At 41.4% G+C, this 23,581-nt stretch overlaps 3 protein-coding genes across 7 annotated transcripts; all 3 read left to right on the forward strand.

Annotated features, from left to right (window-relative positions):
• Positions 1-368: 368 nt before the first annotated feature.
• RB195_019879 (uncharacterized protein) lies at positions 369-7,660 on the forward strand (the record flags this gene model as incomplete). Of its 3 annotated transcripts, XM_064187932.1 has the most annotated exons (7): positions 369-401; positions 466-544; positions 681-777; positions 3,439-3,529; positions 3,603-3,745; positions 3,825-3,939; positions 4,063-4,233. In XM_064187932.1, 7 exons carry the CDS (start codon positions 369-371, stop codon positions 4,231-4,233), a joined length of 729 nt encoding a protein of 242 aa, XP_064043813.1. The 3 variants fall into 3 exon arrangements, with proteins under 3 accessions (XP_064043813.1, XP_064043814.1, XP_013302179.2); XM_064187933.1 differs by lacking the exons at positions 369-401; positions 466-544; positions 681-777; positions 3,439-3,529 and adding an exon at positions 5,132-7,660 and having other exon boundaries at positions 3,735-3,745; positions 4,063-4,194; XM_013446725.2 differs by lacking the exons at positions 369-401; positions 466-544; positions 681-777; ... (2 more) ...; positions 3,825-3,939; positions 4,063-4,233 and adding an exon at positions 5,195-7,660.
• Positions 7,661-7,668: 8 nt separating this feature from the next.
• On the forward strand, positions 7,669-8,163 carry RB195_019880 (uncharacterized protein; the record flags this gene model as incomplete). Of its 2 annotated transcripts, none has more annotated exons than XM_064187935.1 (1): positions 7,669-8,163. In XM_064187935.1, one exon carries the CDS (start codon positions 7,669-7,671, stop codon positions 8,161-8,163), a length of 495 nt encoding a protein of 164 aa, XP_064043815.1. The 2 variants fall into 2 exon arrangements, with proteins under 2 accessions (XP_064043815.1, XP_064043816.1); XM_064187934.1 differs by having other exon boundaries at positions 7,816-8,163.
• Positions 8,164-14,785: 6,622 nt separating this feature from the next.
• Positions 14,786-18,490, forward strand: RB195_019881 (uncharacterized protein; the record flags this gene model as incomplete). 2 transcript variants are annotated; one of them, XM_013446726.2, is made up of 8 exons in its annotated part: positions 14,786-14,956; positions 16,303-16,389; positions 16,451-16,529; positions 16,665-16,761; positions 17,639-17,729; positions 17,811-17,953; positions 18,031-18,145; positions 18,263-18,490. In XM_013446726.2, the coding sequence occupies 8 exons, from the start codon at positions 14,786-14,788 to the stop codon at positions 18,488-18,490; spliced, it is 1,011 nt and encodes a 336-aa protein (XP_013302180.1). The 2 variants fall into 2 exon arrangements, with proteins under 2 accessions (XP_013302180.1, XP_064043817.1); XM_064187936.1 differs by lacking the exon at positions 16,665-16,761 and having other exon boundaries at positions 14,786-14,863; positions 17,692-17,729.
• Positions 18,491-23,581: the final 5,091 nt, after the last annotated feature.

Below are 23,581 nucleotides of genomic sequence, written 5' to 3' on the forward strand. Positions count from 1 at the left end.
ATTAGTTTGTAGGTAAGTAATTTAAGCCTAACTTATCAAATTAACGACCGGCCTTCTTTGCATTAGGAACTTAAGACGGAAAAGCCAACTTTAGCTGAAATTATTTCATATACGTCGTATAAAACTTCCAGTGTATATTTTTTACAAGCTTTTGCTCTCACTAGTTAGACAGGTCCTCTCAGCGTGTCCGATTTTTTAAGGGATATTTCCTATCTCATCTTTCAATGATAAAACTAGAGTTTACAGTTTCCGTTAACTACCGAACACCCCTGTGCATGTAAGATAAATACTATCTTTATGCGTACTGATTGCAGATTCTGATTGTACTATGTATTGCTGATGGAATTAATTGCTTTTCCATTTTCCTAATGGGTCTGAATCGGGTGCTTTTGTACACAGAGGTTTGCATAATTGAGTTGCTTTGGTTTTTCTAAGTATAACGTTTTTGCAGTAGTCTTTATTCAGGTTATTGACACACTCTCCATTCCTATCCGTGCTGCATTGGAATGCGCTATCGAGCCCTGGTTGATTTTAAGAGGATATGGTACAAGCATAGTAATTTTCAAATAGTTTGGAGATAGTGTAGTTCATTTGCCGAATGTTTTGCCTACATAGCCCATCGTGCGTTGCAAAAAAATCTGGCAAGTGTACCGTAGAGTGAAATGCGGGTAATATTTCAGGAGATTTATGGCCACCGACTGTTCAATTTGCTATGGGTATAGACCGCTGTATAGCAGTTTTCAATCCGATTTCGTACAGCAAAAGTCCGTTGAAAAGGTAAGGAGAAGTCACATAACGGTTAACATTTGTTTTTTTTTGTGTTTAAAGACAGTATTGAGGGGATCGAGATTAGGATCTAGTAGATGTGCGTAGGAAGGTAGTCCAAAAGTATTCTCTTAAAAATACACAACTTCCTCCTCCAGACAGGCACCGCCATCAGTATGAGCATGAGTTTAAGCCGCCATCAGCACTCAGAAGCATCAGTCCACAGGAAGTCTGCAAAAATGCTTCCAGCCCAATGATTTCGCCCCTTCAGGAGACTGCCTTCTGCGGGCACTGCCTTCAAGCAGTTTACTAAAAGACTACCAAAAGACTTTTTTTGGTTCGACACGATGTATGTATTTTGAAAGAGTCATTTTGTTGGAAGCGTTTTCGCTGATCTCTTGGACACTGATGCATCAAATCCTTAGATTTCTAAGGGTTGCTTTTAACTGTTGTGCTAGCCAATTGCATCCTAGCCCTTGTCTGCTGGTGAAGACCAACAAAGATTTTAATCAGAAAAGAAAGCACACATTTACGTATAGAAGATTGTATAAGAAAAACGGTGTATGGGGACCTAAACTGCTAAAGCGGGTTCTGAAGAATGAGTATGAGCTTCACAGCCCCCTTCAATTATTTTCCTGGGCCACTTTCTAAACATTTGGTTGATAAATAAGTTCTTTTCACTCTTTTTCAAAAGCAATTTAGCATCAAAGCAAAACGCTTTGTGTGTAAAAAATACTTTATAGTAAAGGCTTGATTCATTATTCTAGAATGTCTCTCTGTTTTATGCGGCCTTAAGAAAATGAACAAAATTTAGGTAAAAATGGCGGAACCGCATTACTTGGATTTCCTTGACTCCTGTTGTTCATCGAACTGGATGAGCGGGCGCCACTAATCTCTCCATTTTTAACAATCGCGTGCCAGAGTCGCCCAGTTGTTTTCCCTCTGGCGTGGGGCACGAAGATGTCTGACCATCAGGTTGGCGTTCGTCCTGTAGTGCGCCAAATGCCGCGTGGAACCCAGGCTCTGGCCCAAAGGTTGCCATTGAAACGCATTTACTTGTCCCACTTTGATTTGCTTTTCTGAGCAGACGCCACAGCGTCTCTGATTACTGATCGCTGACGTGGGATAGAACTTTGGATCCGTTTCTGGCTTTCTCCATTACATCGATGGTTGCCGATGTCATGTGGATCTCCTGTACAACAAAATGCTCTTGACTTCGTTTTTTTCTTGAAAGGCGATTTAATATTAAAACAAGTATTGAAAGAAAAGTGAAATGTCATCACACAGTTTGAATTTGGAATTTTAAAATGTGCTTTAATTTTATGTTCAAATGTTCGAATCTCTTCGTATGTTTAATCCTTATCCTCTTCCACCACATGTGGACAATGATGCGGCTCAGGGAACAAGATACTTTCGCGAAGTCTTGGAAGAGAACCATGTGTTGGAAGTGTTCAGTGCTTTCGACTTGGGTTTTTGCTGTTTCTGTATGAAGTTGATTCATTTTTTAGTGACATAGAATTAAAGCACATTTTAAAATTCCAAATTCAAACTATGTGATGACATTTCACTTTCCTTCCAATACTTGTTTTAATATTAAATCGCCTTTCAAGAAAAAAAGCGAAAGAACATATTCACCCACCTAAAGTAGTTTTTACTCAAGAACGACATTGTGACTATAATTTCCTTCTGCCGAATGTCTTACAATAAAAAAATGACTGATAGATGACTAAGATATTCATCACTTGTTTAATTCCAGTGTACGCCATTGATTTCCATAACTCCGTGCGGGAGACACGCTTACAAAACAGTTCAGACATTCTCTTTCAAGCAACCGGCATAATTTTGTCCATTTTTCCAATTAAACTTAGGTAATTAAGCCAATTAATTACCCAATTAGATGCCAATTAATTGCGCGGGTGTAGTGTAGCGGTTAGAGGTTCCGCTGCCTGCACGATCGGTCGGAGGTTCCAATCCGCCCAAGTGCTCACGAAGCCTTCCGTCCCTCCGGGGTCGATAAATTGGTACCAGACTTGTCTGGGAGGATAAAAGCACTGACTTGACACATCGGCTAGCCACCGTAAGTCATTGTATAGGCCAGTTACACGTTCGTAAACCTCAAACGATTCAGAACTGAAGTGAACGTGGGGACGCATCCCAAGCGGATTGATTTGCGCCAGAAACTTTGTCATTTTATCCTTTATTTTTCCAATTAGCTTGCTCTGGAGATTATTAGATGGGACCTTCCTTAGCTTGAAGTTTCGATTTTTTGGCCGTCTTCAAAGACCTAAATAAAGGTAAACTGGAATAATCTCACGTTTGTTCCGTTAAGCGCCATATTACCCTGTGTCATTTTATCGATCATCGTTCGATGTAGTGAAAACGAAAGCATTCGCATTCGAACTAGCCCTACGTACTATTCCACCTGATGTGTGGTCACTGCTAGCGCGCACTTGTCGCTGCCCAGTGTATCAACGGATGGGTATTGCCTACGACATTGTAGATTACCAGCGATGAGTTTCGTTAGCGAAGATGTAGATGTTTTGACAAGATGATGATTTGATCTACACATGCAGTATCAGCCAGTTATAGTTCCTATAACTCAAGAACCTCGTAGGCACACTAGTAGAAAACAAAACTATCAAAACTACTCAACATTCCTTGTTCTACTTTCAGACGCGGCGTTTTCTTTTTCTTGACGATATTCGCAGTGACTTGTGAGCTTTCGGTGGGATATTTCATTTCCTGGAGCAGACGATTAGTTAAGGTAAGTCGTCTGAGTCAGATTACAATCAAGGCGCGGATTACTGCGCCTAAACCTTTAGAATTTCCGATTCCAGGTGAAATACTGGTGCGGAAGGAAGGCGGCGTTCGGCGAGTTTTACGCATCATTTGTGTACGGATCGAACATATTGTGTTATTTACTCGCGTTCTCACTAACAGTGATAGCTTATTTTAAGTCACAGTACTGGATGGACTCAGAGTGAGGATTTGCTGTTTTCTAGGCTGTTCAGTGTTCAACAACTTTAGAAGTGCAGCACCCTTCACAGCTCCGATTTTAGTTCAGGAAAGAAACAACTTGCTCGAATCAAATACCAACTTATCATTTCCATTTTATCAATAATATTAATTTCCATACCGTATGGGATCTCCTTATTTTCTCAGTATATATCAGATGTAAGTGGTCTTTGTTATCTTGAACAACTTGGAAGAAGACTTTGCAAATCTAAGCATTCAACACTCCTGTGTGTCCTTTTTAGCTTGTACTCTGAACCCTTAGTTTTAAAATAATCGTTTTAGGTTGCCGATGCTATATCGAAACCGTCTACTTATACCACATGCATAAATTCTGCCATCAACATATTTGTTTATCTGGCCCTCTACAAAGAGTTCCGGGATGAATTCATGAGAATAATTTTACGTATAAACAAGGTTCGAGCTGTACCAGTAACGATAACGACAGTTTTTTAATTTTGAAAATTACGAATACCTTATTGTGTCGTTTACATAATGAATGATCTCGCTTATGTCCTTGTTACACAAAGAGTGATAACGCCAGAGTCAGAAGTGATATCTGCTATTATATAAAGCCACTCCATCCGTTCGACGTTAACTCCTACCAACACTTAAAGTCCAGGCATACTTAAAATTGTGCGATTGAACCGCTCCTTTTTACGTTTGTACGGTCACCTAAGATGTTTCTCACCTTCATAGTCATCCAAAGTACTTTGTACGAGCGGAATTTTGATCTAGTAGGCGATTGAATTTGTGACTTGACATTCAAACGAGAGAATGGTGCAGTATATTCAACAGTGCTCCTCGACTTGCTTTGTCACAAGGCAAATGGGACGACGAGCTGTACCTCGGGCGATTTTCAGGTTTCCCCTTTTCATTCGGTAGAATTGAAAGAACATGCTTTTGGGGCTACTCGACGGTGCCTGTCAATGTGCAAAATGCTTTCAAAATCAATACACATAGCTTGTGGACGACATCTTCAAGCAGCAAACGAGTCGATGAATTTTTCTACACTTTCGCCGGAATTCTGCTACTCAAGATTCGTAAAATGCAACGAAAACTGCGACTGTTTTTGATAGCAAATATCAGTGTACAGCGTATTTTTTCACGTGGACGGAAGAAACGTAGCAGCAAAGATTTTTCAAGAGATATTATTCACAGTTTTCTGCTGCAAATCCTACCTCACGCTTCAAAGCGGCGCAGCGTTGGCCCTGGCCGTCGGGCAGCTATGGCGGCGAGACTTCGTCTCGGCAGGTTCAACCATGCCACAAAGGTGTCCGGCTAGTAGCCCGGTCCTTGAGCCAGGGCTACAGGCTAGCTAAGTGAGGAGGTAGTACGACGATTCCGGTGCCAGGCTGCTAGCTTGCTAGTGCGACAAGCCGACCGAGGACAACACCCCCGTCGCGACATACTGCTAATGTCTACTATGTGTTCTTCAGAAGCTAGAGCGTACCCCAGAAGCGACGCGCATTGTCCTCGCCCAGGCAATGTGGCAAATATGCGAGGGCTACCGGCTAGAGGACGAAGCCGGCCAAAGAAGTTAGTCCGCCATCGCCAGCAACATCCAGTGCGCTTGGCAACACTTAACGTTGGGACGCTTACTGGAAGAAGTCGTGAACTGGCAGATAGTCTCAGAAAACGACGTGTTGACATATGTTGTGTACAGGAGACTCGCAGGAAAGGCTCCAAATCAAGGGAATTAGGCGATGGCTACAAGCTCATCTACCACGGCACATCAAATCGCAATGGCCTTGGTATCATATTGAACGAGTCGTTTAGAAACAGCGTCACAGTAGTGGATCGACTATCGGATCGTCTGATAGCTGCAAAAGTAGACACAGGAGAAGTGGAATTGCGAGTCTCTGCTTATGCGCCACAGGCGGGCTGTAGTGAAGAAGAGAAGGCAAGCTTTTGGGAGGATCTGGAGCAGTACGTCCAATCCCTGGAAGGCGAAGAAGTACTTCTGATCGGAGGAGACTTCAACGGACATGTCGGTTCTCGGAAAGACGGGTTCGAGAGTTGTCATGGTGGATACGGCTATGGAGCTCGTAACGACGACGGGTTGCGAATACTGGAGTATGCTGTTGCAAGTGACTTGATCATTGCTAACACGCAGTATCGGAAAAGAAAATCGCATTTGATCACGTACACCAGCGGCGGTCGTGAAACACAAATAGATTTCTGGGCGTTACGCCGACGAGATCGCCGACTTCTGCAGGATTCAAAAGTCATCCCTACAGACCATGTCGCTGCCCAACACCATCTGCTCGTTATGGACTTGAAAATCTCCCGTCCAAGGAAGAGACATCCAAGGACTGAAACACAGCGCATCAAATGGTGGAATCTGAAGGATCGAAAGGAGGTATTTTTCGCGTCCGTGGCTCCATCTACACTTCCCCACCCTACTCGTAGTGTGGAGGAAATGTGGTCGTCTACTTCCAGCGTTATACGCTTGACTGCGGAGAACACTCTGGGAAAGACGACTCTAGGTAAGCCCAAAGTACAAAAGGCTACGTGGTTTTGGAACGAGGAAGTTCAGGCGGCAATTCGTGAGAGGAAGTCCAAGTATAAGCTCTGGTGGAGGACGCGTCAGCCTGAAGATCGGGGTGCTTACCTAGCGGCGAAGAGGGAGGCTAAGAAGGCAGTCTCCAAGGCGAAGTCGGACCGCTACAAGGCTGTGTACGACATGCTTGATACCGGAGATAGCGAGCGGGCAGTGTATCGTTTAGTCAGAGCGCGTCATCGCTCAACGTTGGATATGGAGCACACCAAGATCGTTAAGGGAGCTGATGGAGCCGTTCTGCGCCGCTCTGGTCAGATCCTGGAGAGGTGGCGAGAGTACTACAATCACTTGTGTAACGAAGAGTTCTGTCATCCTCCAATCCCAGCTGTTTCCAGCGTCGAGGGTCCTGTTCTACCAATTACTGCCGTCAAAATCAGTGCTGTCCTCGCAAAAATGAAGTCGAACAAGGCAACCGGTTCTGATGACCTACCTGCTGATGTCTGGAAGCTGCTAGGACATCGAGGGTCCATGTGGCTCTCAACTCTATTCAACAAGATCGTTGCAGAAGGACGGGTTCCAGACGTTTGGCAAACTCCCGTGACCGTGCCTGTCTGGAAAGGGAAAGGAGACATTGCTGACTGCACCTCGTACAAGCCTATACGACTGCTGTGCCATACGATGAAGGTTTTTGACCGTGTGCTGGAAGCTCGTGTGAGGAAAATTGTTAGCGTTTCACTCAACCAGTGCGGCTTTGTGAAGGACTGCAGCACTATAGATTCTATCCATGCTGTCCGAATCCTCCTGGAGAAACATCGAGAGAAGAACCGCAGTGTGCATCTTGCTTTTCTCGATCTCGAGAAAGCTTTCGACCGTGTCCCACATGAGCTGTTATGGATGTCCATGAGGTCGCATAGAGTACCAGAAGAATATGTGCGGTGGACGAAGCTGCTTTATGCGAAGCCTACCAGCGTTGTGCGATGTGCTGCTGGAACAAGCAGACCATTCCCTGTACAAGTAGGGGTACATCAGAGTTCATCCCTCTCACCTCTGCTGTTCATACTGTGCATGGACACGATAACGAAGGAAATCCAGAAGCAGCATCCGTGGACTCTACTCTTTGCCGACGATGTCATGCTCGCGTCGGAGTCTCGAGATGATCTTCAGATACAAATACAGTCTTGGAAGGATCAGCTACAGCAATATGGATTGCTCCTCAACACATCAAAAACTGAGTACATGGAATGCGGGCCAAGGATAGAGGATGGTTCCATCCGTGTCGATGTCACCGAATTAAACAAGGTGAACTGTTTCAAGTACCTTGGATCCAAAGTGACTTCCACCGGCGACATTGATCAAGAAGGTCGAGCACGTGTTGGATGAAATGGAAAATGGCAACAGGGGTACTATGCGACAAGAAAGTCCCTGTTCGACTGAAATCGAAGATCTACAGGACGGTTGTGCGTCCTGTTGCCCTTTACGGATGCGAGTGCTGGCCAACGACGAAAGCCTTGGAAAGAGTGCTGCACGCTCTGGAGATGCGGATGTTGAGGTGGACGATAGGCGTAACGCTAAAAGAGAAAGTATCCAACGACACTGTACGTTCCATTTTCGGCGTCGCCCCGGTAACTGAGAAGATAAAGGAGGCGCGAGTGAGATGGTTTGGTCACGTCTTGCGACGGGAGGAAAATTCTGTTGCCAAAACCGCTCTGAAGCTCGAAGTTTCAGGAGTGAGGCCGCGTGGGAGGTCAAAGATTCGCTGGTTAGACCGTGTGAAGCTGGATATGATAGATGCACGTTTGTGTACGGCTGATGCAATGGATAGAACCAAATGGAAGACAAGAAGCAGAAAAGCGGACCCTGCAACAACGCGGGACAAACGCTAGGAAGAAGAAGATTAGTCACAGCTTTCACATATGCCAAGAAACTTTTGGGCCTGCTGGAATAATCTATAGACTTCTTTCGTGATTTGGTATAGGTTCTTTTGAACACAGGTTGCTTTCTTAAATTTGTACTTGTGCTTGGAAATTCCGTTCATTTTAATCTTTAAACCAGTCCTAATGTCTAGAAGACACTTAAATAACAAATCAGAAAAGAAGTCTATAGATCATACTAGAATGGTCGAGAGATACGTACCTTGAAGGCATCACTCCACGAATCTGGGGTGGTATGGATTTCCAGTGGAGTGTTCGTATACGGAATTGTAGATTATTGAGAGAAGGGAGATTCCGTCCATTTCTTCCTAACTGCCGTAAAAAACGGACCCGAAGATATATCTTCGGGCGTTCCGGCGCACTATTCTCTACAATGGGTTCGATTGGAGCGCGCCAGCCTTGTGCACGCGCGCATCTTCTGGGCCGTCTTTTACGGCAATTAGGAAAAAACGGACGGAATCACCCCTCTCCATAATCTACTATCCTGTATGCGAATACTCCACCTGAAGTCCGTACCACCTCAGATTCGTGGGGTGATGCCTTTAACTAGCGTCATAGTGTCGTGACGCAGTCGGTAACCAACAGAACTAGCAATTTCTTCCAGTATTTTTGCTACCGTGTTTACTATGATTAATAGTATAACCAATGCGTGGCAACAGCTATCTTGTACGAGTCATCGTTGGCAGAAACATCCAAAAGATTTATGATTGTTGGAGACAGTGTCTTCTTTGTGATGAACCTACGTTGGTAAAGGAAAAATGAAGTTGCTTCTTACACTTCCGAGTTGACGGTTGACGTACAGCTACAGTTCTAGCGGATCTCCATTAGTGAGAGGTATCGGTGTCATCTACGCAACAAATGACTTGCACCGCTTCTGTGCTTTGCTTTCCGAACGCACTGTTTTCTCTTTTTATGTGCACGAGCAAATTTCAAGAAGAAAAATTGCTGGTGTTGAAATACTTAGGTACCAACTGGGAACGGCCACACCACCAGATGTCACAATTTTTTGGGACTTCTGGGAATCATAAGGTAGGGCATATAGAATTTCCCACAATTGTTGCAGCCTTTAGGGCATCGTAGAATTAATTGTCAGCAGGAATCGAGTTTTTCGAGAATCCAACACTGGCACTCCAACACAGAGATATTCACTATCTCACCGTTGCAAAAAGTCTAAGGTCTACATTTCTTGAAAGCTTATTTCTTTTTTGTTCTCTGCAGTTCATTGCCGTTAGCGTAGACTTCTCTATATCCTCAACGAACCATCAACAAAGACATCATGTACTTAAGAACACCAGGAAAATGGCTAATTCTGATGATGTATGACTATCCTTTTCGTGATCCCGATCTGTCGTTAAGGTCTTCACATTATGTCGCGTGCTTCAGCATGAACAGCAGGTATAGCACACTGATCACATCTCCTTGCAAACAACGTAAAAGCTGTAGATAAAATTTAAAAAAATGGAAAAAGCTCCTGGTTTTTCTATTTTAATTTAATTTTATAATTTATAGTCAATTATTTATAATTTAATTATTATTTAGAATTGTTTGAGATTTATGAGTGCGTATTCGGCAGATGCAATTACTTTAGGGTCAGTCGATGTCTTAAGTTAGTGTGTTTATCTCTCCCCTCGGGCAGGGATAATACCAATTTAACTCCTAATCCTCAAAGGGATGAGAAGCTTGGATTGGCTACCGCGGCGTTGAACCATTGGTCGTGGATTCACAGCCGAACCTCTTCGGGACTCCGTTCAATGGTACCTAGCGTGAACACAAAAAAAAAACCGAGCGCTTTAGAATTTTCTTTGTTATTGCGATTGAGATCTATGTCCTCGTTGTTGCTTCTGTTTCCCCCTCAGCTCGTATACTGTAGCCTGTACTGATTTGTTAATTTGAAAATGGAACAGCTTCTCACTGCTTTTACGTTAAGAATTATGACTCAAACACGTCATCTCTCACGCCAACAAAGTCGAAACATGTACTGATTATTCCTTGAAGTAAAGCAGGTGGTGGTAGGCGTGGTAAGGCTTCAGAGTAGCGAACTAAAAGTACAGAACAATTGTAAGGATCAGATTCTTTAGTTTTATAGCTGAAGTTTCTGAAATACACCCTTCTTACTCTTCAAACTCAACACATTTTATTAGTTTTCTTGAAATATCTTGAAATATATGTGTAAGTGCATACCTTCTTTAGCAGCTGATTCAGAAGAAAGACCTTAATCTTCTTGAAGTGGGCTGACCTTGCGTCCCTTATTGCAGTGGGCCACCCTCGCTCCTTCCCGCCTGCGATTCGTCGAAAACCCATTTAGACCAATCGCACGCGGGAGACAGGCGGGGCCCAATGGTTGCGCATCGCAACAGAAGCCGCCGTAAGAAACAGCTCCAGGGTCGTCCGTTTATACTGATACAGGAAGAGATGGACCTAATCACCCTCTTCCCCACAATCTGCGACCCCGTGTAGGCATTACCCGCCTGAAACCCGTACCACACCAGATTCGTGGGATGATGCCCTTAAAGTGATGTTTTGAATGTGTTTTGTCCCGAACAGTTAGGTCGGGATAGGAGTGGTTTCGCGAGGTCAAACGAGCGGAATGACGTCAAAAGGCGGTGACGCGAGTTCCACAATGCTGAAGTGGTGCGCCAGCGCCAGAAGGTAGGGAGGTTTGGCGGATTGTGTTCCACTTTGTCTTCCTACTTTTTGGGTCTTAGTTTGTGCGCCGGGGCCAGAAAACAAAAAATAATATATACACATGTATTGTAATTATCGAAGTAACACATTCACTATGAGTGTCTCTCACAGTGTTCCATCTTCATCGAAGATAGGAGGGAGAGGAGGAAGTTGTTATCCGTGACAAATTTCGTTGAAGAACTATTAGTAGAGACTGTCAGCGCTTGGCAATTAGAAAGTCGTCGTGAAGATTCCCAGAAGTGGCCGAAAAATGAAAACTACGAAAGGAATTTATATCAAGATTCTTGGGGGTTCCTAGCCAGCCACATCCAGTCAATCGATGCTTGACATAATCCAGCAGAATTTTCAGGGATTTCTGTGTATCTCCCGGCATCGTTCATGTGCTGGCGAAATTGTTAGGATATATGTGTTAATCCTTAACACAAGACACTGTTGTTTTCCGTGAAGAACATGGTGACCTCAGTAGTATTTGTAAAAGCTCGTTTAAAGGCATCACCCCACGAATCTGAGGTGGTGCAGATTTCAGGTGGAGTATTCGTATATAGGATGGAAGAGGGGGGGGCGTGATTCTGTCCATTTCTCCCTAATTGCCGTAAAAAACGGCCCGGAAGATACGGCTTCATTCGTTTTGGCGCACCATTTTGTACAAGAGGTTCGATTGGAGCGCGCCAGTCTTGTGCGGCGCCGCATTTTCCGGGCCGTTTTTTACGGCAATTAGCAAGAAATGGACGGAATCACCTCCCTCTCCGTAGTCTCCGATCCCGTATGCGAATACTCCACCTGAAATCTGCACCACCTCAGATTCATGGGGTGATGCCTTTAAGATTGAATCTGGTGTTGGTCATCAAGAATAACTTTGCCTATCACTTCCAAAAGGATAAATTTTGGCTTATCACTCACTATCACGTGTATCCAGTAGCGGTCTATCCAGTGCAAGGAAGTTTTTTGCAAACGATACTTAGGTCACCTTATCTTTCACGAAAACCAACAGTTTACTGCAGAGACTTCTTTCGAGCAGTTCACTAGCAGATGAAGAAGTTGCACAGTCTTGGAAGGAACAAGTAAAACTCATCAATGCTCTACGTCGGTCTTTCGTACGAATAGAGATACCACGTTTAATTGTTAACGGTAATCCCCAACGTTTCTAGTCGGAGAACAGACCCCCTACAACGCAAATCCCAGAATTTTGTAGTCATTCCTCATAGCTACCGCTCAGCCTACGACCTTCTCATCACAATCGCCACTGTAGATGGTGCTGTTATCGAAACTGATGATGGGATGCTCTCTTATGCGTATTTTCTGCAATGCAAAAAAGTTGTGCATGCAGATACTGCAAAAGTTTTCTTGTTCCCCCAAGCACTTTATCTTTCAGGTGAGCTAAAGAGCACTCAGTTGAATTTACCGTGCCACGTAGGTCTTTTTATGGCAGTCGAGTTGCACCGATTATTTATTACCTTCTTGTGATACTGGGATTAATCCCAATAACAAAAGAGAAAACAGAGGAATTAAAAACGACTATAAATACAATGCATGTAAATCTAAAAAACGTCAAGCCACAAATCAAACGAAACATTAAGGCGACACTCAAGTGCAGTATACGTAAGCGAGTAAGTATAATAAATGAATAACAACCTAAAATAAAGCAAAGTGTTGATAAGTCGAGAGGCTAACAGAATGCTGATAGAATGCTGCGAGCCTCGATGTGCGAGAATGCTCTCAATGAGGAATAAACAATCTGATAGACTGCTTCTGGTACCATGTTAAACCCCGTGGAAATGTCGGCTGCTTCTCCTCGCGCATCCTTTATCTGGACGTTCTCTTTCTTTTTTTTCCGTGGCAATCTGTGCAGGACCTCTTGCGATTCTCTCTCATTTTATTTCGAAACTTTCTGCTCTTTTACAGCGGGAACGGCTGCTTGAAAATTGAAAATTTTGAGAATTGCTCATTTATTTCTTCATATTTAAGCATATGAAGCAAAAGGAAGTATAGAATTCTTCTTGTAATTGCAATTGAAAGCTGTGCCCTACGTTTCATTTTTGTTGTAACCTCAACTTTCAAACTGTGACTTATACTGTCAGAGGTCAAGCGTGTAGTCGGGAAAAAAACTCCTTAAAACGGTATCCACCATGAAAGACCCTCCCTCCCATTTCATTCGTTCCAGTATAGCCGCTCCTAAGGCAATCAAAAATTAAAAGGATAAGAAGGATAAAGTCATTGAAGTATCAATCCACTTGGGATGCGCCAACGCGTTTCACTGGAATTCGTAATCCTTGAATTTTTGGAACGCATGTTGGCCTATACAATGACTTGTGGGAGCCAGCCGATGATCAAGTCAGTGTTTTTATCCTTCCAGACAGGTCTGAAACCAATTTATCGATCCCGGATGGGTAAAGGGCTTGGTTTGCACTGGGGCGGTTTCGAACCATCGACCGTGTGGCTGCAACGGACCTCTAACCGACTGCGCCACAACCACCCCAAGTTTGTATGTAGTGCAATAAAATGCACTTCTAGTTCACTGCAAGGATTTGGAGGTGCATGTGTATACGTTTAATTTAAAAACATGAAGTTACGAGTGTGCGCCTATTTACTTCTTTCACCTTTTTTTCCACCTCCAAAGTCTGAAAAGAGAATACTGTCTCATCGCTTCTATTTCAAGAATTATAAGTCACCCATGATAATCTCACGCCAACAAGATTGAGACATATATCGCTTGTTCGACGAAGTAAATTAGGTGGTGGTAGACGAGGTAAGGCTTCAAAGTAGGGAACTAAGAGAATGAGGCACTTGGTAAAAAAAATTCTTTAGTTTGATAAGCAAAGTTTCTAAAATACTTCCTTTTCAAAATCCACACATTTTATAAGTTTTCTTGAGGTGTACATACCTTCTTTAGCGGCTAATTTCAGAACAAGGACCTAAACTTTAAAGTGGGCTGAAATCTATTCAGTTAAATGAAGAGTCAAGCTTTTGAAAAAGTTTCTTTGGTATTAGCTCCATGTCACATTGTGTAAAATTTATAAGCCTCTGGCGTGGGTCTGTCGCTGGGAATGTACCTGAGTCTAATTATGCACTTTTTACTACTGAGCTGTCTGTATTATTATTTGTCTCAGATGCAATATCACCACACATACATTCTGTTTCCAGACATCGCATAGACTGGAATCGTTGTCATTTTTCTTAGAAATAATTTTTCATTCAGAAACATGTGCCATAAGACGACATAAATTTTACTCTAATGATGCTTGTTTTTCTTTGTTTATTTTCAAATGAAGAAAGTAATGCAAGAGCGATGCAAAATTGCGAGAAAAAATAATAATGCGTGGTTTTTAATATTGTTCCTTTTCTAGTTAATGTAAGGATTTTTTCCTTAGTACTACTTATGATTATTAGCTACCATCGGATTTGTCAAACTTTTGAATCACTTTTTGCATCGTGCGGCAGTCAAGGGTACCTTTGGAGGTGAATATGTGCTACATCCTAATATAAAAAAATAAGAATTCTTAGATGTCTAATATCCTTATTGTTAGAGTTTCTGAGTGCATTGGCAGAAAATTTTAGTACAAGCATAACAAACAAACAAACATGGTGCAAACAGATATGCTTACTATTTACTATTTATTATTCTTTTTGGCTAATTACCGTTGTTTATATTTCACTGAGGAAAACAGTGATGTTAGCTGCCGAGTACATGGAGTACCTTAATTTATAAATGTTTTATTGGATCTTTCTAATGCCTAGTGTTTCTGATGAGTACATTGACAGAAAATAACTCTTTGCAGATGACAACTCTTTTTTTCATGAATTATTCCAAGGCACATAAGTAAGTAATCAGTGTTTTTTCCAAGAACCTCAATCACAAAATCACAGCGGAATCACAGCGGAACCTAGCCCGATGAGAGCGTCTGGCCTTCGGGAACCTGTGAACTCTTCGTTTATCATTGGAATGGATGATGTGGTCGTGTACCACAAGGTGAACACGATTCTAGGAGCAGCAGTGACCCTCGTTAACGTGCTACTCCTTTTCGTGTTCTGTACATCTTCGTCATTGCGGAGGAAGTCGGAGGTATTTTATTATTTTGCCTCTAAAATTGATCACTGGGATGCAAAATTCCCTCAAATTTACCATCTAAATTTTCCATCTTTTTTTCAAAGAATATATTTTCGAAATCTCTCCTTTAGGACTGAGAATTTTGACTTAGTTGGCAGCTTTTGTCGAAGACAGACTTACAGAGAGAGAGGAGGGTGATTCTTAGAAACGAGCCAAAAGTGGATCCGCTTTTTTACCCTTCTTTCACAACTCGTCTCATTCCCATTTTTATCATTATTTCTGAGCATCAATTGACTTGTGAACGACGCTCAAATTCGATTATTCCCTTAATTTGACCAATATCTTGGAATGTGCCTACGCGTTCAACTTCGTTTCGAAACTCGAACGAACGTGTCGCCCTGCAAATGACTTACAGTGACTAGCCAATATGACCAGTCAGTGTTTTTCTTCCTCCCAGATAAGTCTGTTACCAATTGCTCGAACGCTGAGGGGTGAAATATTGGCTTGGCACTAGGGCTGTTTCCAATTCCTATTTTCCAAAGGAACGAGATGCATTAAACTGTGGTGTTTTGATAAGATGTACACGAAGTTGCCAATTAATACTACTGGGTTATCTTTCTTTCTTCAAAGCCAAAAATGAGCTAATGAATCCACAGTTTATGCGAATCTTGCTACAATTAAACAAAAAAATTCTAAGCTTAGCGAGCTTAACGTAGTGACTACATTAAAGGCATCACCCCACGAATCTGAGGTGGTACGGATTTCAGGTGGAGCACTCGCTTATGGCATAGTAGATTATGGAGAGGGATGTGAGTCCGTCCATTCCTTCCAAATTGCCGTAAAAAACGGCCCGGAAGATACGGCTTCGGGCGTTCTGGCGCACTATTTTCTACAAGGAGTTTGATTGGGGTGCGCCAGCCTTGTGCACGCACCGCATCTTCCGGGCCGTTTTTTACGGCAATTAGGAAGAAATGGACGGAATCACACTCTCTCCATAATCTACTATCCCGTATACAAGTACTCCACCTGAAATCCGTACCACCTCGGATTCGTGGGGTGAACGACTAGAATTCGTGGGTGAACGACTAGAATCCAAGGCATGTAGGGAATCTTCGTTTTTGAGGGTGTACTGAGCAGCCGACTATGCTGCTCCGTCAGTCACCGACTCTATGTCAATATTCATGCAGAGCAATGCAATTTTATTCAACAAGATTTCGATCTCATCTCTACTAGAGATCCTCATATGGAACTATATTTTAAAGGCTTTTCATATATTCTCCCTGGTAGAGCTGAACTGGACCGATGAACAGAGGCCTGAGGTTGTGCAATGACTACCCTGTATTAATCCACACCACTTACAGGTTCTTATTGCATTATGTGCTGCTGACGGAGTCAATTGCTTTTCTATCTCCTTGATGGGACTGAATCGTGTGCTTCTATACACAAAGGTTGGCATAGTTCGATCGTTCAGGTACTTCTTAGGAAAGAGAGACTTTCACTTCTATTCAGATTATTGAAACGTTGACAATTCCTATCCGTACATCATGGGAATGCGCAGTGGAGCCCTGGTTAATCACAAGAGGATTTGGTATGATCATAACAATTTTTCAAAAAGTAGTTTAGTGATAGTGAAGTGTCCCTATGGAATGTTGCACCCGTCTGTACGTTGCAGAGGAAAACTGCAACCTTGATATGCTCAGAGTAATCTGAAATAGCCTTCTAGGAGATTTGTGGCCACCGACTGTTCAAATTGCAATGGCTATAGACCGTTGTTTAGCAGTTTTTAATCCAATTTCGTACAGAAAAAGCAGTTTTAAAAGGTAGGAAGGCATTACATATTTTTGAACTTACTTAATCTCACTAGGAATTTCTGTTTATATATATATATATTAAATTTTCGATGTTGTACTCCCTTCCTCATAGCTGTTGAAAACACTATAACCATTAGAACATAAAGAAAGAATCGACTGATACATATATGAGGTGGGGTTAAGCTAGAATTTAGAGAAGTGATCCTCTCAAAATTAATTACCGAATAACCATTCACGACATGTGAAGTCCATATCCAACAGTATATTAAAGCCAACGCTAACACATTTTTCGTGTAGATGAACCACAAGCGAAATGGTTTAGGTGGATACAAGTTGTTAGAGCGATATCTTTCAAATAACCATCAGCTTTGAAGAGTACAACTCCCCTTGTTCGTTTGCCAATTGTTTTATGAAGTGAAGCCACAGTGGCGCACAGAATTTTGGGATTTCTCTTCCATCAAAGCTTTCATCCTGATGGTTTTTTTCTTTTGCTTAAATCTGGAACACATAATCGAAATTAATGTAATAAATGCAACCAGGAAAAGAACTTCCAATTCCCGCTTTTTTTTAAACGGAGTAGCATTTCTTACATCATTTCCGGTTATATCGCTTCTGTGCAGCAGATATCTAACCCAAAGAAAATGGTGAATATGCGCAGAACCTTGAAGAAAAAAAAACTTTTCAAACTGTACCGCCACTGTAGCACTGTAGCCAGGTGAGTGCGCGAAAGCCTACAGCTAGCTGAGTGTTCTTCTCACAAGCAGAGATACATTATTTATAGAGGAAGGAAGTATTTATTATTTGTTCCATCCTTGAGTACACCATGTATTCCCTTTCCTGTAGATGTCGGGATGCTAAACTCTTCTTGACCTTGTTCTACTTTTAGAAACGGTGTTTTCTTCCTTTTGACGATATCCATTGTGACTTGTGAGCTTTTAGTGGGCTATTTCATTGCGTGGACAAGACGGTTGGTTAAGGTAAGTCGCTTATATCAAACCACAAATATTATGCAATTTTTTGCACTACATTTTTGCATTACTCTAGCGTTTTGATTCCAGGTTAAATACTGGTGTGGGAGAAAAGCAGCGTTTGGCGACTTCTTCGCCTCCTTTTTGTACGCGTCGAACATAGTGTGCTACTTACTCGCATTCACATTAACATTGATGGCCTATTTTAAATCGCAGTACTGGATGGACAAGAAGTGAGCTGTTGCTAGTTTTTGGACCGTCGAATGTCTGACCATTTTGGAAGTGGACCATTTTTTAAAACTTTTTTTAGTTCGTCTAGAGAACAACTTGTTCGGATCAGATATCTACTCATGATTTCTATCTTGTCAATAATTTTGATCTCCATACCAAATGGAATTTCCTTATTTTATCAATACATATCTCATGTGAGTGGCTCTTCTTTCTAGGGCCAGTTGGGAAGGAGTTTTATAAACCTTAGCATCTCGTAATTCTGTACCTTCGTAGTTTTTCCTTATTCTCTTGTAGTTTTTAGAGCTTTCTAGGTCGCCAATGCCATAGCAAAACCATCTACGTATCTTACATGCGTGAACTCCGGAATCAATATATTTGTGTACTTGGTCTTCTATAAGGAGTTCCGGGACGAATTCAAGAGGATAATCTTACGCATCAACAAGATCCGAACTATACCAGTAATTAGCGACAAAATTGTGACTACGGAGTTGCGCTCACCACGATTGTTCAACACAACAATTCAACATCAGAATCAGTGACTACAGATATTGGAAAAGTTGATGTATTTTCGATTTTGTCACTCAATTCTATCATTCCAAAAACAATGTTGTCTTCCTTATCACAACAAAAATCATTGTATATTGAAGAAGTGAGGGATTTCTCTACACTGTCCTGTGACACTGTAACGATTATCCTTTGAGTACACTTAAATAAAACCTTTTTCGCCTACAAAACACGCTACAAATATCAAACTCTACCTTGTGATACGTCTTGCGGACGCCTCGCACACGCCCACTTGAGCGTCCTTTTTGCTGCCCCTGCAGCTCTTTGCGACGCGTTTTTTTTAATAGAACAAAAAAAAAAGAAAGTGCTTGATGATAGAAGTTGTGAGACAAAGCAGGTTTTTTTTTTCAGAATTAAGTTTTTATAAGTGTTTCCCATTTAAAAATGTGAGCGCAAATGTTAATTATTATGCTTTGAATTGTTAAATGGAAACCACACATCTATCTGTAGAAATACAGGAAACGGTTCGAAAATGTTCCGTTGATCGTTGTTACATTATATTTCTTAACTTTTTTTAGCTAAGTAGAATTGGCATTCAATGCCTCACAGGCACGCACTGTACCTGAAGGCGTATCTTGAAGATACAGTGGTGTCTGTGAACCACTTATACGCTCTACCCGTCATATTGATTTTGTGCAGAGGATAGGTAGAAATGAAACGATAAAACGCCGTTGAAAGTAGAAAGAAGCTTAAAGAATCATAACATAATGAAGGCTACTCAGTGTACGTCCAGTGTCCTTAATTCTAGTCATTTAAGCCCTGTGAAAACGTAGACAGAGATTATCAGGTATTTGAAATCTGAGACATAAAGTTGCTTGGCCTATAGGCCTATAGTTGTTGCAGTTGAAAGTTAAGCATGAACTCATTAAAAGAAAATATTGTGATGAACACATACTTATGCGCTGCGAAGTTGCATGGAACAGAATGGGCGGGAAACGTGTGGAATTATGGGATCTGCGAAAATCCATACATGTTAGGGTTATCCCTGCAGCGCGTTTTTGTTATAATCTTTATGTGTGTAGAGTTTATCAAATGAGGCAATGTAGGTCACGATGACAGCATATCGCTCTTTGATATGTTTCCAATGATATATTTTTTAATTGGATAGAAGGATCTACTTCTTTTTTCTATTTTCCCATACTATGCACTCAGTTTACCGCATTTACCATATTCGCATATCAGAACATGCTGCGTCAATTCGCTTTTCACTCCCGCTCTGTCGTGACGCGAACGTTGCGTGCAGCTTCGGTTCGAGGGCAAGAGGCCCATAGGTGATCTCAAACGGTCGTGTATGTCGCCATGCTGGTGTAGTGGTAGTCGTGATTACGCGGACACGCGCGGCGCTGAAGGCAGATAAGCAGCTGCGCTCAGCCGATTTCCGCGGATACCTCTTGTTTCGCACTCGTCAGTTGCGAATGTAATTTTGATCATTCTTGAGAAGCCTCTGTTTGGTTTCTTAAACATTTCGTCTCAAAAAAAAACTGTCACATGCACAATATATCGCGAAACTGTCAACACCTGAAATGAAATGTTTAATAAACCCAAGCAAAAGTTTAAGCATCATCAAAATAATATATGCAAGTTTTATCACTGAAAGAAATGTTGCGATAGGTTTCGTTTCGTCACAATTAAATGTTCTCAATTAAAAAATAATTGTCCCAGACTACATACCGTTTTTTGCTTGAAGAACAGTTTTTCCTTAGGATTTCGACATTTGATAATCGAGTAATTTGTAGTAGCAGTACAGCATAAGCGTCTTCGTTCAGTGTTGCAAGGAAAAAGTCGCTACGACAAAATAAATTGGTAGCTTAAGATTGCATTGACATTTTTTTCAATCCAGTAGAATTGCCATTTAAGCTTCCTCAAACAATTTCGCTTGTTCTTTGCATGTTTCCCATTTTTCTAGAAATTGAAGCAAGAAAAAATGCACATTTTCAAACTGACAACATTACTTCTACTCGTCTGTACGGTGACACTAAAATGTAGCTTTTACTGTTAACAGCAGAGCTCAATTAATCTTTATTTACACTATTAAAAAATTCCTAATGGAACAACATATTCTGGTATTCAGAGTCAAGCGCTGTGATGGGACACGACCCTCTCGAATACATCCCCTTCCCTTTCCGTTTCCTTCTTTTCCCACCCTCCAACGTGCTAGGTTCTACGACACTTCTACGACAGTTCTAGGTTGCTGCCAATTCAATATACTGGAAATTTCATGTGTTTTGAAAAAGAAAAATGGAAAATTACCAGAGGAGCAAAATGCAAGCGAAGATGAGAAACTCGGTAGCTAACAGAATCGAAGAAACACCGAGTGGCAGAAGCAAGTTTGCTGAAGTGTTGTTGAAATATTGGAACTAAAATATTCTCATTTTTATCCTGAAGTTTATTTTTTTTATCATAGAAAACTGGTTGCAAACAATGCGACAAAGAAAGAAAAGAGCAGAGTTAGGTGCATAGGTTGAATTACGGAAGAACGACGAAATACAGTGGAAATCAACATTTCGCTTCGACAATGTAATAATGGGACGATGCAGGTTCGTTACCCCGCTGAGTCAAATATTCGAAAAGAAGTTAGAAAAGTGAAACCACTTCTAAAAGACGAAGAATTTAGTCACACGTATTTTCAGTAGTTTAAAAGTGGATTCATTGGAATTTAATAGCCTAAAAAGCTCAGATTCTGTGCACTTTATAAGGTCAGGAAGCTTGTAAAACGTGACTTTGTCAAGAGAAGACCGAATGAAATTATTTAAATAGTTTTTCAGGAAAGAATCTTTTCCTAAAAAGAGTCATGTCGCTGTTTCGTCTCATCTTATAGTCTTTTTGGAATTTAGGTGGGGCATAAGTTTAAAATTTTTCGACTTTTTTAAACAGCATTTTCTCATCTAAACTTTGAGAGAACCCAACCATCCGGAAAGATGAAATTTTGCGAATAGGGGTTTCCTCAGCTCTTCTATCCGAGCAGGGGAATCGATATTTTCGGGACGTGGGCGATTTTTTAAAACGCCGTTTCGTTTTTCTTGAATGGGAAACCTTGCCAAAATCCCGATTCTTGCTCGCTTGCCAAAAAATGTGTGATCTCGATTAAAATTCAATAACTCAGAGCAACCCAGTTCGGATCATATTGTCTCTTAGTGTGTTCCAGTCAGGATATCCAGGGCTTCGCTGTTTCTCTAAATTTTTGATGGGACAAAGATAAAAATACCATGTTTTCCTATCTTTATCCCATCTAAGTTCCAAAGAGGCTAGAATGTGGAAGGAGACGGCGATATGAGTGTTTTGTAGGGCAAACCTTCTTCTCTAAAAAAAGTAATGTGCGCAGAACTTGAGCTTTTTTGGCATGACATTCGATTAAATCCACTACTAAACCGATGAGAACTACTTATAGATGGATACTACATCTTTTAGGTGAAGTTTCAGTTTTCTATATCTTTTGTAAAGATTTGCCTCAATGTGTTACATTATCATTACAGTGTCCATTTTCAAAACAAAATGTTGGGGCTTCCATACTGTCCTACGCTTGATACTAAATATAATATTTTGGAGTTTTTGGACTTAATACTATTTATTGTAATTTTTTTATAATGTATTTGATTGTCTAATACTGCGAGATATTTTTGTTCTGGTTGTCATGCTATCATTTATTCACTACTGCACACAGCACACTCCCTTACCTTCCTCTGCAGTCCCTCCTTTTACGACCTCTAATGGGGAAATCCCATCACACACTTGACTCTGCCTGTACTGCATTCTTTTGTGCATAGTCAACGCATTTGCTCTGGTTTATAAAAGCATTGAAGTTGAGAGTATCGTCCAAAAGTTAGTTACGAGAATCAGTCTATTTTCATTGAATATTGTTCAGTTTCGACTGTCCTTGAATGACATATTAAATATGTAGTTCTCGACTGATTTGCTTGAGTTATAACCAACATTGGGATTCAACTTCCCCTATTAACAGGTGACGTTTCGATGCTGATTAATCTACTCAAACCCTCCCTATCCAACAGAAACCATTCAAAGAGAGGCACACTCAAAAAGCAGTGCGTGAGCTAGTGCTTACCTCATTTTTTTAAATTTGGCAACGTAGCTGACCTTCACCTACCTACGTATCACAGGGAAATAAGTCACAAGGGTTTTTATACGGGATCTATAAAAGGGTTTTCATTTGGGATCGAAACCCGCACAGATCTTGATATGGGTAGTTCGTCTGTGATTCAATGTGCTCATCCCTTCTGTTCGTTTCTAGACTTTTGACAGTTATCCAAAATGTCACTAGTGTTCTGCGTGCTAGGATTTCGGACTCGAAGAATAGCATTGTGACTTTCACCTCTATTTCGGAGTTTTCATGACACATTCTGTGCTTTGAATGGAGTAGAAAGCTTAGATATCTCGAGCTCAGATCTTAAGGTTTTTGTACCTCACTTCCACCACTGGCTTGAGGGGATAAACTAGTAATGTTTTTGATTTTCCAGGCTTTGATGAAGACGATAATGCCGAAATGTTATCTGCAAGTAAATAAAGTTTAAAGTGAATCAAGCAAATCACTGAGAAAGCTGCGTACTTCATTGAGTACTTTTCTCGTCATAGCGACACTCACATTCGTCTTTCTCTCGATTCCGTAAGACGTCAATTTTGTAGTTGTGTTGCTAAACGTGAATGGTTTTGATTGTGTACTACTTTCTTAAGCGGAACCAAGATTGTTATAGTTATGTTATGTGAATGGTTTTATTTTGTTTCGCAAGTGTCCTTCTGTTTTCTTTCTATGCCTGCTAATTTTGCGAAGTAAAACGATCGAAAGATTAGTCTATGTCCAAGTGCGTGTAACACACTGTTTCAGAGGTCCCAAAGAGATCTCTCTGGTGAAATTCTATATCGCAGTTCTTTTGTGCAACACACATCACTTGCAAATCCTGCGTTAGGTGTCTCGTTACCTTAGAATTAGGAGTATATAGTGAATTAAGAATGAGGAAAAGAGAACATTCTCCATTGGAAGAGAAAATGTACACTTGTTTAGCTACAAAAATCATTATCCAGTGATCACCCAAAGGTGGCAGGTATAAGATTTT

Source organism: Necator americanus, chromosome II (genome assembly GCF_031761385.1).
Source record: "Necator americanus strain Aroian chromosome II, whole genome shotgun sequence".
NCBI lineage: Eukaryota > Metazoa > Nematoda > Chromadorea > Rhabditida > Ancylostomatidae > Necator > Necator americanus.